We start from the raw sequence: 18,607 nt of genomic DNA on the forward strand, positions 1-18,607 counted from the left end.
CATGACTATTCTGGCTTCCTAGTGCATGTAAAAGTTATGTTTACACTATTAAATGTGTAATAATTTTAAAAACACTTTATTTTATACCTATGACAAGAGGAATATAGCCAATATTTTCTAATAACTATAAATGGAGTATAACCTTTAAAAATTGTGAATCACTATATTGTACACCTGTAACTTATGTAATACTGTACAGCAACTATACGTCAATAAAAAAATTTTTTTAGTTAGAAAAACTTTATCGCCAAAAAATGCTAACCATCAAAAAAAAAAAAAAAATGCTAACCATCACCTGACAATGCAAAGTTGCCACAAACCTTCAATTTGTAAAAAAAAAAACAAAAAAAACACAGCAATATATTCAAAGTGCAATAAAGTGAGACACAATAAAATGAGGTGTGCTTGTACTAAAATTCAAGTCCATTCCACTAATCTTTATTGGCACATCTACCAGATGCCAGGCACTTTGCTGGGCATTCATGGTACAGCAGTGAACAAAGCAATCCCTGAGCTGAAGACACTTCCTAGTGGATTTACACCTACAAGCAGGGCAAGCAAAAGGAAACTCTGCAGACCTCACACATCTACCTGCAAAGGACTCCAGGGTGTCTGCCCTGGGCCATGTACCTGCCAAGGTCCCCCTCCGTTAGCTCTGTTGTTGGGAGAGCTGCCTACAGTCCCCAGAAAGCTTCCAAGCTTCCCTTAGGAAACCCTGCCCCTCAGAGGCCTACCAGGAATTCTGGTTTTTAAATTCCTCTACTTATTGCACTATCCCATAAGGTAGCCACCAGCCACAGGAGGCCAGCCCGTTTACATTTAAATAAATTTAAATGAATGCAATTAAAAATTCAGTTCCTCCATGTCTGACTGCATTTCAGGCACTCATTGGCCACCTGTGGCTAGTGCCTGGCGTACTGGACGGCGCAGACGCGGAGCATCTCCATCACTGCAGAAAGTTCTAGTGGACGTTGTACTCTCCACCAACCTGGTATGGGACATGTCCTTCAACTTCACTTCGACCAACACCCAGGGGCTCCTACTAGGGGCCCACACTGATGCCATGATCCAGCCTCACAACCGGACGTGAACGTGAGGCTGAGCAGTGGAAAAGCACGACAGTGGAGCACCGGACAGGGAACAACCCACCAGCTGCCTTCGCTCCCCTGGCTGTCAGAGTCCGAGGCCACCCTAGGCCAAGTCTTTACCCTCTGAGAGCCTCATTTTCCCCCATCGGTAAAGTAACAGAGTTGGGCTGGGGGCTCCTAGGGGTCATTCTGATTCTGACATTCTAGAACTCTGAGTCCAACAAGGAAAAAAGCAATTTGCTAACAAAATGTGAACTAACATCATTCAGAATAAACCAAAAGAAAAGTGCTCTTCTGAGACTTTAAATGCTGTCCCAGAGCCTGCATCTGTAGGGCTCGATAAAAAAGGAGGGACGTGGGAATTCCCCGCAGTCCAGCAGTGAGGGCTCCACGCTTCCACTGCAGGGGGTACAGGAGGGTACAGCGCACCGCAGCGGTCTGGCTGTCCAAAGCTTGGGCTCTCAGGCGTAAACTCCCCCCTCTGTTTTTAACTGCCCAGCACTGTGCCAAAGGTTTTAATCCTCACAGCCACCATGAAACAGGCACTGTTATTATCTCCGATTCACAGACAAGAATACTGAGGCCTAAAGCCCACACCTGCAGGAGGCAGAGCTGGGATTCGAACCTAGGCCCTTGGCTTCCTGAGCCTGGGTCCCACTTTTCAGACAAAAAGAGTTCCCGTTTACTTACAAGGTGCCAGCCGTTCTGCCAGGCTCTAGATACACTTTCTTTAGCACTCAGAACAACCCATGATAAAACGGGTCACAGAAAGTTAGGCAGTTTCCAAGGGGCAGAGGCCACATTCACACCCAGGCCTGGGACTGGAGAGCTGGCTCTGACCACTGCCCTCCCCAGACGTTAGGGCCCCTAGCCCTTCAACACCTCCTTCTGAACTGAGAGCATGGGACCCTCTTCATCGTCTAGGATGGTGGTGGGCGTGGCAGCCTCTCCCTGCTAGACTGTGAACCCGCTAAGCTGGGGACTGAATTTTCCAGGTCCGTGTCCCTCCCTCAGGGCACTTCACCCCCTGGAGGCGTCCAGTGAAGCTTGTTAAATTCATGGGCTGGGTTGCCCTAGGCCAGGAGGCTCCTCTTTCAACATGGGGTGTCAGCTCAGATGTCCTTAAAGGGCTCCCCACCCTGCTACATCCACTCCAGTGTCCTGGGGTTTCTCAGGGCCAAGCCGCTGTGACCACGGGCCTCATCACAACCCCTCCAACTCCCTTGGGCAGGTGTGTTGGCCACCTGAGGCTCACCTCAGCCAGGTATCCTGCCCACGTGTCCCCAGTCAGAGACAATATGCCATTGTGAATATATGAGCGGCAGCCCGGCAAGCAAGCACCGTGGGTAAGAAGAAGTGTGCGCGTACATGTGGAAGTGTCCAGGCTATCCAAAAGCCTATTAACTATGTTAGAAGCTGGTTTTTAAAAAGGTAATATGTATAGACGGGCTATTCATCATCCTGATGAAGTAAATAAAAGCCCAGCCTTCCACGAGTAGATTGAAATCAGTATGTTCTTTTGTTGGGAATGCAGTGGAAAGAAAGTGGGTCTGGAGGCAGAAGACCCATCAGGAGCTGTGCTTCCCCACCCCGCAAGAGCCCTGGGCTCTTGTGCCCGGATGACCTTACAGAGGCAATGGGTCTCCCGGGACCTCAGTTTCCTCTTCCCTGGCAAGAGTGGTGGGCTCCCTGCCATCTTCCCTCCCAGGGGTGCTGGGCAAACCAAGCGAGATGAGAGATGTTACGAGCCCTTAGCAAATCACGAACTGCAAGGTCACCCGGCCAATATGAGGCAGAGACCGATCCAAGGACCTGATTCCAGGCCCGTCTGTCTCCTGATATCAGTTACTTCTATTATTTTTGCCCTCGGAACCTGGAGTGGGTGGCGCCAAAACGGCCACACAGCCAATAACAAATCAATGGCTCAAGGCTCCCCCAAAGATTTCTTCTCCCTAGAAAAGTCAAAACTGACCTTGAGGTCAGGACAGGACTTTGACTCAGTCAGAAATGGGGGTGGGTTCAGGGCATCCCACGACCCAGCACTGTCTGCCCAGTCTTTGCCTATTCCGAGGAGATGTCACCATCCACAGGAAACCAACCTGGCTTGGACCCAAGGTCAGTGTGACGCCCGGTCTCCAAATCTGAGGCACCGGGCCCCAAACAGGAAGGCGGGGTCACTATCAACAGTGCATCAAGCAGCACAGGCCCTGTTGCAGGCCCCAGCGCCTGTTCGGCCTTGCCAGACTCCTCGCTTTTCCTTAGCTCAGGCTCCAATGCCACCATGCCTGCTTCCGTTCTTTCCAAGGGAATGGAAAGTAACCTTGAGGCTGCCCTCCCGCATCTGTCGGAAATGAGCCGGCTCGTGATCTCCGGCGTCCTCGGGGCCCTCTATATACCGGTGCCGGTGGCGGAAGGCAGGGATGGTCCCCTGACAAGAACAACCCCTTGCCCCCTTTGTGTGAGATGCTTCCGGGCTCAATGGACCATCCTCTGTTCTTAGCCGTGAACTGTTAGAGGGGAAAGGTATTTACCCTTCTTCCTGTTTTCAGCCGCCTCCCGCCCAAAACCGTGGCAGGGCACTGAAGGGACCGCATATGTGCAGCCCCCGCCCACTCGGGCGCCCACCGATGGGCTCAACCGGCTCCGGCCACCGCCCAGCGAGCGGGTTACCTGCGCCGCACATGTCGGGGGATCCGGTTGGCTTTGCACCACCGCCCGGATAACGACCCCGAATTAGGGGGCTCACTGGGACCTGGGCTGGGGCTCCGGGGCGCTCGGGCAACGGGCGGGGCGGGACGTGGTGGGGCTGCGCTCCGACCCCCGCCCGGGGAAGGGCGCCGCGCCGCTTCCTCGCGCAAACGGCCTGCGTGACCTCGGCGCCGCCCCGCAGATGCTCCGGAGGCCGGCGCGGCGGCGCGCGGGGAGGCTGCCGGATCTGCGGCAGCCGAGGCGCATCCCGGCCGCGGCGGGCGGACGGGCGGGGTCCGAAGGCGACCGGCCCGGCGTGGGCGGCGACTGGGGAGGGGAGGGCGCGGGGCCGGTGGGGGTCGGCCAGGCCCGGGCGGCGACTCGGAGTCCTGGCCGCCCGCCCTCCGCGCGCCCCTCTTACCGGCAGATCTGGATGGCGGACGGGGTCTCGGCGGCGGGGCCCGACATGGTGGCGGCGGCGGGAGCCTGAGGGAGCGCGCAGGTGTCTGGCAGGCCCGGCGCTGAATGAATTAGCCCGGGCGGTGCCGTGGAGGGGGAGGGGAGAGGCGGAGCCATTGCGCCGGAGAGGCGGGGCCTGTGCGCCGGCGGCGAATCGAACGCAGCTTCCTTCGAAGCCCCGCCCCGCGCACCCGCCCTCGTCCCGCCCCCGGGCCGGCGCCGGCTCCCCAGGCGTCCGGTTCTGGCGGCGGCGGGGCAGCGGTGGGGCGCCGCTTCCAGAAGGTTCGGCGGCGGTTGGGCGGAGCCGGCGCGGGGCTGGGCGACCTCGAGGGTCAGCCTCGCCCCGCGTGGCGCGTGTTTGTATGCGGCCTTCCCCCTGCCCGCGCCCGGCAGTTCGGGAGGCCGCGACCGGTACTCGCCTTCTCAGATCAGCCCTGAGAGGAAATTGGGGGCGGTTTCCCGTAAAGGAGCATTCATGGCCGAGCTGGGAGGCACGTGGGTGCACAAAACGGGGAGCCAGGAACCATCAGGCCTCAGCGAGTGTCTCTGCTGCAGGAACACGCAGCTGCTGGAGAGAAGCCAGGAATTGGGGTCCGTCTACACCGCCCGATGTACACCACCTCTGGGTTGTTCCAGAAGGACTTCCTGAGAGTGCTGAGCGTTTGCTTGGGGGTGCGTGTCCTGCAGTGAGGAGCTCTAAAGATGCTGATCTGTTCTGTTGCACACCCTGTGCTCAGCAGTGGAGTCCAGGCCAAGTCGGTGTCTCAAAATCCACCCAGAAAAGAGGGGAAAGGGGATCACATCTATGTGCTGTAAATTTTTTAAATTATTTATTTATTTATTTTGGGGCTGAGTTGGGTTTTCCTTGCTGCGCGCGGGCTTTCTCCAGTTGCGGCGAACGGGAACTACTCTTCGTTGCGGTGCACGGGCTTCTCATTGCGGTGGCTTCTCTTTGTTGTGGATTACGGGCTCTAGGCATGCGGGCTTCAGTAGTTGTGGCGCGTGGGCTCAGTAGTTGTGGTGCATGGGCTTAGTTGCTCTGTGGCATGTGGGATCTTCCTGGAGCAGGGCTGGAACCCGTGTCCCCTACGTTGGCAGGGGGATTCTTAACCACTGCGCCACCAGGGAAGTCCCAATGTGCTGTAATTTCGGAGAGCCATTACCCCGTATGAGACTTGACTTTCTCCCAATTTTTTACAATATACGTAAATTGCTTCTGTAGTCAGATTTTTAAAAATCAAAACCCATGGAACTCAAGCTCGCCCATTTATACTGAACTAAATAGCTCATCCTGGTTACTCCTGCATTACCAGACCAGCGAGGTGGCCCACCACATGTCTCTAAGTCCCAGGAACAGAGGGAGCTGACCGGATCATGCCTATCATTTCAAGATTATTACACTGAAAGTTTCATTTTCTAGTGTGCAAGCGTCTAGGGTCACCAAGCCTATTTAACCACCACCTCTTCGCAATATGGGTCCTGAAATGGATGAATTTCTTATGATGGGACCCAGGAGCAACAGCCAGCTTTGGAGCCTTAGGCAAGGCGGATTCCTTATCTGTTAAATGGGTGTAATAATACTCACCTTCCAGACCTTTAGGAAGATTAAATGAGATAATGAAAGTAAGGGGCCCAGCACACGAATAAGTTAGGGCCTCTCTTCCTCTCTGTGCTCACCTTCCCTGCTCATTCTTTCTCTCTAAATAACCCTTCCCAGACAGTGCAATGGAACGAGAATTTACTGAGGCCCTGCCCTACTTGTATAGGTGGGCATGTCACCGGGAGAGTTGGAGACATTCTGTTCTTTTCTTTTTCTAATATTTATTTATTTACTTATTTGGCTGCACCGGGTCTTAATTGTGGCACTCAGAATCTTCGTTGCAGCGTGTGGGAACTTTAGTTGCAGCATGTGGGATCTTTTAGTTGCGGCATGTGGGATCTTTTATTTGCAGCATGCGGGATCTAGTCCCCTGCATTGGGAGCGTGGAGTCTTAACCACTGGACCACCAGGGAAGTCCCCATTCTGTTTTTCAGAAAGCTCAAAATCTGATTGGGGGACAAATCCCGGACACAAAAAGCCTGGCTCTGACCACCTGCTGGACTAAATTCCTAGACTGAGCGGTTCCGGATTAAATAGCCAGGTCCCGGGACTTCCCTGGTGGCACAGAGGTTGAGAATCCGCCTGCCAATGCAGGGGACACGGGTTTGATCCCTGGTCCGGGAAGATCCCACATGCCGCGGAGCAACTAAGCCCATGCGCCACAACTACTGAGCCTGCACTCTGGAGCCCGCGAGCCACAACTACTGAGCCTGCGTGCCACAACTACTGAAGCCCGCGCGCCTAGCGCCCATGCTCCACAACAAGAGAAGCCACCGCAATGAGAAGCCCGCGCACCGCAACGAAGAGTAGCCTCTGCTCGCCGCAACTAGAGAAAACCCGCGCGCAGCAACAAAGACCCAACGCAGCCATAAATAAATAAATAAATAAATAAATTTAAAAAAATAAATTACTAACACATTGTTTTAAAAAAAGTGCAAACTTCCAAACTGCCCCCAACCAAGATAGTAAATCAAAACAATGTAGATTCTTAGAGTAGCAAGAATTAATGCCACACTTAAAAGACCTAAAGGATGCATCGCGGCTTCATTTACTTGACCAGTCTGATTCCTGGGAAACCAGATGGATCCCAGAGGACCCAGGTGAGTAGCTGCCCCAATTCCAGATAAGGTATCTTTTAGTTTACTGTTTGGTGGTAAAATACACATAAAATTTAGCATCTCAACAATTTTTACGCGTGCACTTCAGTGGTATTAAGTACATTCACAGTGCTGTGCAACCATGACCACCATTCCATCTCCAGAACTCTTCTTATCCTGCAAAATGGACACTCTGTACCCAGCTGAATGCTAACTTCCCTTTCCCACCCCCACCTCCCACCCCCGCCCAGCCCAGCCCCCAGCTGCCCCCATACTCAGAGGAGTGGCCTCTGCTTAAGCATATATATATATATATATATATATATTTTGGCCTCACCATGGGATCGTAGTTCCCCGACCAGAGATTGAACCCCATGCGCTCGGCAGTGAAAGTGGCGAGTCCTAACCACTGGACCACCAGGGAGTTTCCGCTCAAGCAGATTAACCCCCCATCAGGTGAAAGGTATGAGGCTGTTGACTCAGACACAGGGAATCAGAACCCCGGGAGGTGGGACCCAAAAATCTGCATTTAACGAGCTTTCCAGGTGGTGCAAAGGGGGAAAAATGCCGTGAATGATGTCAATGTTTGTGTGAGTCTATACCTTGTAATATTTAGCCTGAAATGGGTGGAGGAAGCAAATGGAAGGCATTTGTCTCGTTATTGTCATTGCAGGAGACCCAGAGCCCATTCTGGGTAGGGGTGGATTTACCATGAGGCTGATGAGGCTTAAGCTTGGATCGCCCACAAGCAAGGACAGGTAGTAGAATGTTCTAGGAGGGAGTTCCCTCGCAGTCCAGTGGTTAGGACTCTGTGCTTTCACTGCCGAGGGTCCAGGATTAAAAAAAAATAATTCTAGGAGCAGGGGGAGGCCAGGATTGTCACCAGGAAGCATATTTATGGAAGTATGTTGGTAAATTGCTTAAGGAGAAACCAAAAGGGATGGGACGTCAACCTGCAGGCACCACTAGTTTGCAGTGACTTATTTTTTCCTTCTGAATAAATATTCACTTCCATCCTAAATCTATACTCATAATTTTACATGTTTTCTTACAGAGGGCCTCAAAATGTAGTCCCCATAAAACCTGAATCTGTCTCTGATTTCTGAGGTCCAGAATGGTTCTTTGTTCTTTAAGAACTTTGTCCTGTGTTCCCTGAGGTTTTTAATTCACCGAGCACCAAGACAGGTGGCTCTCGGGCCCTCCCTCCAAACAGAACCAGCGGCAGGCATTTGTTCAGCTGGAAATCTCCTTCCTTAGCCCCCAGGCCAGGGAACCCCTCGCTCACAAAGCGCGGTCCTGTGACCAGCCACCAGCCCTTGCTCCCTACTGCCCCCCAATGGCCCTTTGGTGACAAGACACCATGAGTGCACCTAGGGTGTGCCCTCTAGCGCCTTTCTCAACGCTCCTGAAACCATTCAGAGTTTTATTATAGCTGCTTTAAGTGGCTGGGGCTTTGCCAGGGCCTCTCAAAACCCAGAGTGAAACCAGTTCCTCACTGGGAACCCTCAGTGGGTGGCTGTGTTCTCCCCAACACCGAGTGCCCGGGCAGCTCTCTGCAGCGTGGCCACCTGGCTGCACAGGGATGCACACGCACACACAGGCACCCAGCACCCCAGAGATGCACCCACACGGGGAAGGGGCCAGGCAAAAAGGGAAATAACACCATTGGGTGGGTTAGTTCTCTGGACCGGCTATAGCAAGCTGGTGTGTGTGTGTGTGTGTGTGTGTGTGTGTTAAATAACCAATTATTGCTTTAACAATCTCTTGTCACTTTATTTTTAATTTCTTGGCTGTGCCGCGGCATGTGGGATCTTCATTCCCCAACCAGGGATCGAACCGGCGCCCCCTGAATTGGAACCGCAGAGTCTTAACCACTGGACCACCAGGGAAGTCCCACCCTGGTGTGTTTTTAAAAAGTAAATATGGGGGACTTCCCTGGTGGCTCAGTGGTTACGAATCCGCCTGCCAATGCAGGGGACACGGGCTCGAGCCCTGGTCCGGGAAGATCCCACGTGCCACGGAGCAGCTAAGCCCGTGTGCCACAACTACTGAGCCTGCGCTCTGGAGCCCACGAGCCACAGCTGCTGAGCCTGTGTGCAACAACTACTGAAGCCTGCGCACCTAGAGCCCGTGCTCCGCAACAAGAGAAGCCACCGCAATGAGAAGCCCTCACTGCAACGAAGAGTAGCCCCCGCTCGCCGCAACTAGAGGAAGCCCACACGCAGCAACGAAGAGCCAATACAGCCAAAAATTAATTAATTAAAAAAAATTTTTTTAATTAAAAAAAAAAAAAAAAGTAGGGCTTCCCTGGTGGCGCAGTGGTTGAGAATCTGCCTGCCAACGCAGGGGACACGGGTTCGAGCCCTGGTCTGGGAAGATCCCACATGCCGCGGAGCAACTAGGCCCGTGAGCCACAACTACTGAGCCTGCGCGTCTGGAGCCTGTGCTCCACAACAGGAGAGGCCGCGATAGTGAGAGGCCCGCGCACCGCGATGAAGAGTGGCCCCCGCTTGCCACAACTAGAGAAAGCCCTCGCACAGAAACGAAGACCCAACACAGCCAAAAATAAATAATAAATAAATAATAAATAAGTTAAAAAAAAATTAAAAAAAAAAAAAAGTAAATATGGAGTCGTCCCTGGCGGTCCAGTGGTTAAGACTATGCACCGCCGATGCAAGGGGCACGGATTCGATCCCTGGTCGGGGAACTAAGATCCCACATGCCTCGCGGCAAGGCCAAAAAAAAAATTTTTTTTTAATAAATAAAAAGTAAATATGGCTGCTTATTGACGTTTCGAGTAGGAGGTGGCTGCCTGCGCACGATGGGGACGTGCCGCCGCTGTCTCCAGGTGCCGTGGTCACCCCAAAGCACGGTGGCGAGGATTCTTCAAAGCCACAGATTCTTCCAGGCGTTCCCCGCAGGCTATGTTCATTCTGATCCTTTTCCAGATAAACCAGCGGAAGACTCATCCTCAGAGTCTGGGCTTCACAGGCGGAGCAGAGTAATTTGTAAATGTTTATTAGGGGAGTCCTCCCTGGCAACCCTCATGGAAACGAGATCTGCCCTCTCCAAATTAACTGGTGCCGGGGGACAGGTGGGGCCTGGCCCCAGCCTGAGTCTCCCCGACCGCTCAGTGCTCTGATTGTGCTTAGGTCATTGGACGATTTCACCCACTGGTTTATGAGACATGGGAGCCTTGCCTCTAACCAAGCATGATAACCAGACAGAGTTAGACTGAGTCATGGGACCAGAACAGAGAGGACATTACAAGAGCTGTTCACTGGGCACTCTGTGAGCCTTATAAGGATCATTAAATGCCCCTGAGTGAGGCGGCTTCCCTCCCACGCAGAAGAAGCCCGCTCTGCCCTGGGCTCACCTTTGGCCATGAGACGGGGCTCTGGGAATACCTGGGGAGCTGCCAGGGGGAGGCACCTGCAGGGGCCCTGTAGGGGAGGGATGTGGGCGTCCCTATTTCACAAGCCCAACTCAGAGGACCAGCTGAGACCTTCTAGGCAGCTCTTGCACGTCCCTGCTGGGAAACTGGCTTCTCGCCTCAGGCCCAGAGCCTCACCCACCCAGGCATGTCTCAGCTCCTTGCCAAGGCCTGGCTGGCCGCCAGCTCAGATCCCCGGAATGCCTGACCCTGTGTGTCACTGGCCTACCTACACGCCCCGTCCCTGACCGCTTGTATTGTGGCTTGATTGGGGTCAGATCAACGAGAGTCACAGAGTTGGGGACCCAGATGGGGCTCAGAAGCAAGCAGTGGTCGAAAGGAGGAGAGGGGCCTCTGGTTGGTCAGTTTTTACCGAATTTCAACCCATACTGAAAGCTCTTATTTAAAGGGACAGGGAGTCGGCCCAGTTTGTGCCGATGGATGGGCGTCCTTGACCCAAGGGAGAAACTTGAACTCTCGTGGCGAGCATGGGCTTGTGGGTTACGTGCCCCCTCCACTCGCTCCTGGCAGCTCAGGAAAGCAGGCTTGCGTTCCAAGGAACTGCCCTCCCTACTCTCCACACCCTTCCCCACATCTGTCCCGGGGAGCTCATGCTCTGGGGCAGCAGCTTTTCAAAGTGGTATTAGGGCTCTGGGGATAGGCGTTGAGGCAACAACCAGTCTGTCGGGGTTCAGTGGAGCGGGCCCGTCACATCACCCATTCGTTGGCTCACGATGTTTATTGAGGACCCACCACGTGCCGAGTTCCTTGGGGACAAGGCGGTACACTCAGCCCCGGCCCTGCCCCGCAGGAGCTTGCAGTCCAGCCAGCTGGGCCCAGACAGGCGGTAGGACAGCCCCCCTTGCTGTGGGCTCACCCTGCTGTCTTCACATTGACTTCCTCAGTAATGCCCACCGCTTCCCCACATCCTGCCACCAGAATCAGTGCCATGGTCATCATGGGTTTATGTGGCATAGCTCAATTTAGTGACCCCCCCCCCCCAACAGCTCTATCTTCTTGCCCCTAGTGCCCTGGTCCCTCGCACAGGCTGTTGGACCGGGGACTGGGGGGAGGACTCGCAACCTCCCACAAACGCTCAGCGAATCCCCACGAGATGCTGGGAACACGACTGAGGGTGGGCCACAGCTGCTCCGGCCTTCTCCTGGGCACCCACTGCTGGGATCCACAGCACCCCACCACCACCACTGGACCTTTGAAGGCTCTCTGGCTTCCATGGGAAAGAAAGAAAAGTCTTAAGAACAAGTTGCTTCCAGCTATCTGTCCTGACAGTAGCAGAGAGCAGTTCAGAAGAGAAAATGAGAAAGGGGGATTCCTGTTCCTTAACCTGCTGTGTCAGCCCTTGAATTTCTGCTGCTCCAGGACATGGGACCTGCTCACCTCACACTGGCACCAGCTCTGTGCTGGACCTGGGCCCTTCAAGGTGGCAAGCTTCCTTGAGGCCACAGGGCACCCTCATTCTTGTCCCACCCCTTTTTCACACCCCAAGACCACCTGGCCTGGTGTGTGGTACACAGGTGTTAACTTAATGCTTGGGGAAATAAATCCTTCCCAAGACCACCTAAGGAAGCCCCCAGCCCCCGGGAAACAGAGCCCTGGCTGCATCCTGTCCCTATAATTGGAAGCTTAGGCAGGGAGCCCAGGAGGGGAGGTCATGACTCCCCAGCCTTCAGAGCCCCTCAGGCCATTGCTGCTGTGTGCCCAGAGGTTACCAAGCTGAGCTGGCGAGAAGGCAGGTTCAAGCAGGGTTGGGAGAGTGGTGACCAGTCAGAGCAGATTGCTGCACCTGGCTCAGGTGAGCTCCTGGCCCAGCCCTTGGGCTGGTGCCAGCGCTGGGGCAGCTGTGTGGGCTGCTCAGGCAGCAGTGGCTGGCCCAGCCCTAGAACCCTTCCACCAACTGGGGTGGGAGGCTTTTTCTTCTCCCTGCAGCCACCTGCCCCTCTACCTCTAGCCCAGACACCCCAAGTTGGGGCTGAGAGTGGGCCTCTCCTCTTATTTCCTGAGCCCGCATGGAGGTCAGTCTGCCACACAGCTCACAAACATCCGGGTCTGGCCAGGTTGTAGGTACCAGGCTGGTCCCTCGTGGTGTGAAGGAGAGCCGCCACCAAGAGCTTCCTCAGTCTGTCCAGCATTCCTGGTCCCACGCTGTCAGCAGGGTCCCGTGGACCGGCCAGGGGACTACCAGGGCCGCCAGAGGCCTGGGTCCCGAGGAGGCGCAGGGGGTGAGGGCGCGGGCGGCGGGGAGGGCCCGGGCGGGCCGCAGGAGTCCCCCGCGCGCCCGCCGTCGGGGGTGGCGCTGGCCGCCCTCCGGCGCAAGTGCTCCAGCAGGCGAGAGCTCATGGCGGGCTCCAGGACGCGGCAAGCGGGTAGCACGCGGGCCAGGCGCGCCAGGCAGGCTCGGTAGCCCTCGCGGTAGCTGTCGGAGGGCGCTGCGGAGGGAGAGCGGCGTGAGGCGCGGGGTGGAGAGAGAGAGGGGCGCGGGGCGCGGAGCCGGGCCGGGGCGGGGCAGGGTCACTCACTGGGCGCTGCCGTCGGGCAGGAGGACGCAGGCAGCTCCTGCAGGAAGCGCACGGTCATTTCCAGGATGTCCGCTTTCTCCAGCTTCGAGAAGCGGGAGCTCTGCGCCCGGCCACGAAGGAGAGGGACAGAGAAAGGGACAAACAAGACAGACCTCCGGCAGGCTGCCGTGAGTACCGCGCTCCCAGGAGCTGGTGCCGGGCCTGCCGTAGCCCGCGGTGGGTCGGCTCCGCCGAGCCTGTCAGACCCGGGCTCAGCCTTGGGCGCCGCGCGTTGTCCCCTCGTCGGCTTCTCCGGCAAGGGCATCTCGGCCCGCCCGGCCTCCTCGCCCCGCGCCCCGGGACCCCCTACCCCCAGCCCCAGTGCGCCCGGCCTGTACCCGAGCGCCCGGGCACTCACCTCCCTGCCCAGCAGCGACAGGATGAGGCCCTTGAGCTGGCTCAGGCTCTCGTTGATGCGCGCGCGGCGGCGCTTCTCCAGCAGTGGCTTCAGGCTCTGCAGGCGGGCGCGAAGGCCGCGGTTACGCGGGTCGCCGTCCAGGCCCCCGCCCCCGCCGCTCTGCCCCCAGACGCCAGGCCCCGGCTCCTACCTTGCGCAGCTCCGCCGGGTCCCCTGCCCTCCGAGGCAGCCCCATGCTCGGCGGGAAAGCGGCGCCGCTGCGGGGCCCGCGCGTGGGAGACTTGTGCCCGCCCAGACACCGAGCGCAGACCGAGGCCCGCAGGGACGTCTGCTGCGCGGCCGGAGCGGGCGCCAGTGGAGCGCGCGCCACGCCCGCAGCCCGGCTTTAAGGAGGCAGCGCGCCCGCTCCGCCCCGTCCCGCCCCGCGGAGTCAGGCCGCCTGTGGGTCCCACCTCCGCCTTTGTTCCTGCGCGGGGTTGGGGCGGAAGGGGGGACAGCGGAGGCCCCGGGTTCCTGCTCCAGGCCTTCGAGTCCCATCTGCTGCGAGCCCGGGGCGCCCTCCTCCCAGAGCACCTGCAGGGGTGTGTGTGGGCGCCATCGAAGCCCTCGCTGCCCTGACCCTCGGGCAGGAGGCGAGCGGGTGGCGCCAGGCCCTTGTCCCTTCTTGTCCAACGCCGCCCTTCTTCCCTCATTCGGGATCAGCGCCTCCTCTGAGCCCCGCCCTGGGCTTGGGCAGGTTAGCCAGCGGCGGCAGGACCCCCAAGTCCCGGGCCTCAGGGAGCTACCACTCGGGTTTCTACTATGGGGAGGGACTCGCCCCACCAGTTGTTCTGCGGGGCTGGAAGGGGAGACTGAGGCCCGGAAAGAGACCTCAACTTGCTCCGGCTCTAACGGCTGGAAACTGGCCAGGCAGAACTAGGGCCCTGGTGGCTCCAGAGAATCCTCCGGCCCTCAGCGAGTTAGGGACCACCTGGTTCCCCTGTCCTCGGTTTTGAACGGGGAAACTGAGGCCCAGAGAAAACGAGGCAACCCAGGGGCGCCCGGAGCTCATTTTCATTTCACTGGCTCCCCCTCCGGGCTCCTACCTACAGCACAGGCGGAGCTCACGTGACGGGCGGGGCGGGGCAGTCCTGGGTGCCATCTCTTTGCTGCCCATCTCCTCCCTCCGGGCCCGCCTCCTCGCCGCGTGGCCGGTGCTGCCGCAAACTGGCTGGGCGTCCCCCGCCCATCTGCTCGGGGCTGCCCTCCATCAACCGGCTGGCCGGGCAACGGCCAGCACGGCGGACTGCCGGGCCGACCCGCGGGCGGATGGCGGGCTGCACCCACCTAGCCGGGCCGGGAGGAGGAACCACAGGGCGGAGCCGACCGGCGCTGTCCTGGGTGCTGGACGGGGGCCCTCCCCTCCGCCGCGCAAACCCCATCTCCGCGCCCCACCTTCGACGCTCCGCCTAAGTCCCCCCGGCCGCGTGCTCCCCAAGCAGGGCTTGAGAAGACCAGCGCACCCATCAGGAAGGGGCCCGGAGCATCCGGTCGAGTGGGAGCTCGCGCCACCCGTACCTGACTGGCCACCACTTATGGAGCACATGCTGTATGTCAAGCGCCTTTTGGCCCTCCTTTCCTTTAACCCCCGTAACAGTCCTAACTATGAGAATAAGTCAACACATCTAGCGGAGCAGGGCCTGGGCATGCCTGAGTCACTGTCTCCTCAAATTGAATCGTTGAGCTCAGGGTACCTATGGCCCGGCCTCCTCCAAGGTTATTAATTGTTCTCTCTCTCTCTTTTTTGGCCGCACCGCCTGGCTTGCGATCCCCGACTAGGGACTGAGCCCTTGCCCTTGGCAGTGAAAGCGCGGAGTCCTAACCACTGGACCACCATAGAATTCCCTCATTAATTATTCTTTAGGGGCTCAAGAAAAGGACTTCATGGATCCTTAACTGATGCCCCACATGCCACCCCTGGCCGCACACACTGGCTCACTCAGCTCTGTGCCGACAGGCCCCCCTGCACCAACCTCTGCATCCTTGCTGAGATACCCTGAAACTAGCTCCTGGGGAAGAAGGTTCTTCCTAGAACATCCCCCTCCATGCCTGTGGACCACCGTTTGAAGCCTGGAGGGTGGGGAAGCAGACTGCATTTTCAGTTACCCCAGATTTTAAGTCTCTCCTGTCTTCTCCCATTGCTGTTCCCTTCAACCAAAGGATTCTGGGGGTTTTGCTGGTTACCTGGAGGAAGGAGTCGTTTATAACCAGGGGAACTTAGGTAAGACAACCGAGTGGACGGAGTATGGGGGTGCAGGTTTTAGGGAAGCTGGAACCACGTAGGGTACAGTGGGGACGCACTCCACCTGGGTGCCTGCTCTTGGGTGGGGGGAGAGGTCTGAACAGGTGTTTTCCACATAACAGGTGGGCAGATGGCCTGATCCCAGCAGAAGAATGAGCGGAAGCCTCCTGGTGGGGGAGGGAGCCCCTCAACTGACATCTGGAGGGTGGGAGACATTGGGGGTGCTCTGGGCAGGGGGAACTGCAGGTGCAGAGAGAAGAAGGGCACAGCAGGGTCAGCCTCTGTGCGTGTCAGCCCCTGAATTTGCCCCTTTCTATTTGCCACAGTGACAGAGTGCCAGTGTGGACAAGATACATTAAAAATAAAACCAAACAAACAATGTAAAAGAATGAAATTAGAACATTCTCTAACACCATACACAAAAATAAACTCAAAATGGATTAAAGACCTACATGTAAGACTGGATACTATAAAACTCTTAGAGGAAAACATCAGCAGAACACCCTCTGACATAAAGCACAGCAAGATTTTTTTGATCCACCTCCTAGAGTAATGAAAATATAAACAAATGAGATCTGATTAAACTTAAAATCTTTTGCACAGCAAAGGAAACCATAAACAAAACCAAACAAATTAAAAAACAAACAAACAAAAACCTCCCTGTGCCTCAGTTTCCCCAGCTGTAAAATGGGTATAGTGTTGTACCTCTCTCATAGCATCCTTATGGAGCTAAATATGCAGGTGAAGCCTGGCATGGTGCCTGGTAAGCAGTAGGGTTTCCAAAAATATGTTCTTGCTGGCGTGGGCTCGCTAGAGATGCTGAGCGGGACCCCGTGGACCCAGTGCAGCCCAGAGAGGACAGAGAAGGCCTGGATCTCAGCCTGACTTTGAGTGGCATCCTCAGAAAGGAGTCTGAGAAGATGGTCAGCAAGGATGAGTGCTCACACGTGACTTTTATGGAGATGCCCGTATCAGCAGCGGGAGCGGCTCAGGGTTTTCTCTCCTGCCTTGCCCAATGCCGTAGCAGCAGCACATCACCCTGATCTGGACCCCAAAATGACAAAACCATGTGATAGTTGAGAGTGTCCAGGACCAGGGGAGCCAACATGGGAGTGCAGGGATTTTTTTTTTTTCCATGAAGGAAGCACAAGGGAGGGGCCCTCAAGATAAGCCATTTAGCTCTTTGTCATCAAAGCACCCCTGCCACTCGCAGGCCTCAGGGTACAGCTCCGCTCGGTGGGCTAGAGGAGGGCAGCTCTGGCAGGCACCAAGAGCCAGTCGAAGCACTGAGGTGGCCAGGATAAGACTCCTCCCTCCCCTTGTCCCCTTGGGTAGGGGTCTCGGCCGTCATAGGTCCCATGGGGGAGTGAGGTGGGTCTGGCGAGGTGAAAGTAGCTGGAAACCCACCTGGCCACTCAGGCCCAGAGGCTCCAGTTTAGGAGGGTGCCATGGAGCGCTGGAGCCCATTGCACATGGCGCCACCTGGTGTTGGTCCCAGGGACTTGGATTCCCACTGTTCCTGGAAGCCGCTTCCCTCTAAGGCATCTCCAGCACCATCCTGTGCCTGCCCCGCTACCCGCTGGGTGAAACAGCCCAGTGCAGAGCCCTCACGGGGCTTCAGTGGGGAGGTGGGGGGTGACGGGGAGGGCGGGGAGGAAGGGCACAGGATGTGCTGACTGTGCTCCCACAGCTACACAGCCCCCATCTTCTAGCAGTTCTTCCTCCTGTCCAGCCTGCTGTGCCTCCCTCCAGCTCCCACGAAGGGCTTCCGGCCAAGCAGGCAGGGTGGTTGGCGCATGTGTGCTCTCCTGGCCCACTGCCCTCCCAGGGCCATCCTGCCCCCTTGGGGAGGGGTCCTGGCCCTGCTCTCCGGGCAACTGCTCTGGCGCACCTCCTCATTGCCCCCCAGCCCTTGCTTTCCCGTCTCTCTCCATTCGGCAGCCCCGGGCCCTCAAGCTCACGATTGACTCCCCCGCCTCAGACAGACACCCAGCGGCAGCTCTGGGCGCTCTCTGAGGCCAGGGTGTCTAGATCCGGAAACCAGAGCCCACCAGGCATTCCTGCCCTTTTTCCTTTCTCTCCCTCCCTGCCTCGGGGAGGCTACGTGGGCAGTTCTTGGGGGGTCTGGAGGGACCGAGGAGGGCTGAGGGCCCAGCACCCATGCCACCTGCCAGGGCATAGACCCAGAGCCCCAGAGCCCCTGAGGGACTTGTTAGGCCTGTTCCTAGCGCACGGCCTTTGCCCTCGAAGTCTCCCACGCCTGGAATGCGCCTAGGTACGTGCCTTTGAATAAAGCCCAGCCCACCGCACCTCCCCTTTCCCCAACTGCCCACGTAGCCCCTATAACTTACTAAGTCCCCGTTTTCCGGCTCTGATCACACTTGTCACTCTCTGGAACTGCGGTCATCGTTTGCTGGCTCGTGTCCCCAGCGCCTAGGAACTGGCACTGGGTCGATGAGTCAGTTCGTCTGGGGGCTCTGCCCGCCAGCGCTTGGACGGCTCTGATCACCGGGGTCCGCTTTTTTTTTAATTTTTTGGCTGCACGGCGTGGCAGGTGGGATCTTAGTTCTCCGAGTAGGGATCCAACCCGCGCCCCACGCATTGGGAGAGCGGATTCTTGACCACTGGACCACCAAGGGAAGTCCCGGGGTCTGCTTTTTGACCGGAGGTAAATTTGGAGAGAAGTCCCTGGGCGCACCGCCTCTGTCGCCGGAGTCCGGCCCTCGGCGCGGCTGTGGCGGGCGGGCGGGGGACTCGGACCGCGGCGGGCGGGGCCGGGCGGAGGCGGCGCGGGGGGCGGGCCCGAAGCTTAGGTTGGGCGCGGCGGGGGCCCCCAGCCCCAGAGCTCGGCGGAGGCGGAGCGGAGCGGGCGAGGCAGCGCGAGGCAGAGGCCGGGCCGGCAGCCGCTCCGCCTCCCCACTCGCAGGCCCCGACGGTCGCGCCGCGGGCTCTCCGGGTGCCCGAGGACAGACGCATGGCGCCCCGGGAGACGCGCTGAGCCCGGGTCGCGGCGCCGCGGGCGGCACC

General features: G+C 57.4%; 2 protein-coding genes across 2 annotated transcripts in view; both read right to left on the reverse strand.

Annotated features, from left to right (window-relative positions):
- Positions 1-4,352, reverse strand: part of ACOT7 (acyl-CoA thioesterase 7) — a 92,808-nt gene extending 88,456 nt beyond the window's left edge. The window contains exon 1 of the mRNA XM_059894620.1: positions 4,198-4,352. Within this exon, the coding sequence (XP_059750603.1) occupies positions 4,198-4,352 (155 nt within the window). The remainder of the gene's footprint in view (positions 1-4,197) is intronic.
- A 6,737-nt stretch (positions 4,353-11,089) lies between these two features.
- HES2 (hes family bHLH transcription factor 2) lies at positions 11,090-13,642 on the reverse strand. Its single transcript, XM_059894630.1, has 4 exons — positions 13,490-13,642; positions 13,300-13,395; positions 12,903-13,002; positions 11,090-12,812 (listed from the first exon to the last, which is right to left on the reverse strand). Exons 1-4 carry the CDS (start codon positions 13,532-13,534, stop codon positions 12,562-12,564), a joined length of 492 nt encoding a protein of 163 aa, XP_059750613.1. The 5' UTR covers positions 13,535-13,642; the 3' UTR covers positions 11,090-12,561.
- Between the last annotated feature and the right edge of the window lie 4,965 nt (positions 13,643-18,607).

Source organism: Balaenoptera ricei, chromosome 1 (assembly GCF_028023285.1).
Source record: "Balaenoptera ricei isolate mBalRic1 chromosome 1, mBalRic1.hap2, whole genome shotgun sequence".
NCBI lineage: Eukaryota > Metazoa > Chordata > Mammalia > Artiodactyla > Balaenopteridae > Balaenoptera > Balaenoptera ricei.

Bases quoted from the DNA above. Each gene is read 5' to 3' on its own strand.
- HES2 (XM_059894630.1), bottom strand. From the start codon at position 13,534: ATGGGGCTGCCTCGGAGGGCAGGGGACCCGGCGGAGCTGCGCAAG. The intron at 13,396-13,489 runs GTAGGAGCCGGG...GCCCGCCTGCAG, and splicing joins ACCCGGCGGAGCTGCGCAAG to AGCCTGAAGCCACTGCTGGA. The intron at 12,813-12,902 runs GTGAGTGACCCT...CTCCCTCCGCAG, and splicing joins CTGCCCGACGGCAGCGCCCA to CGCCCTCCGACAGCTACCGC.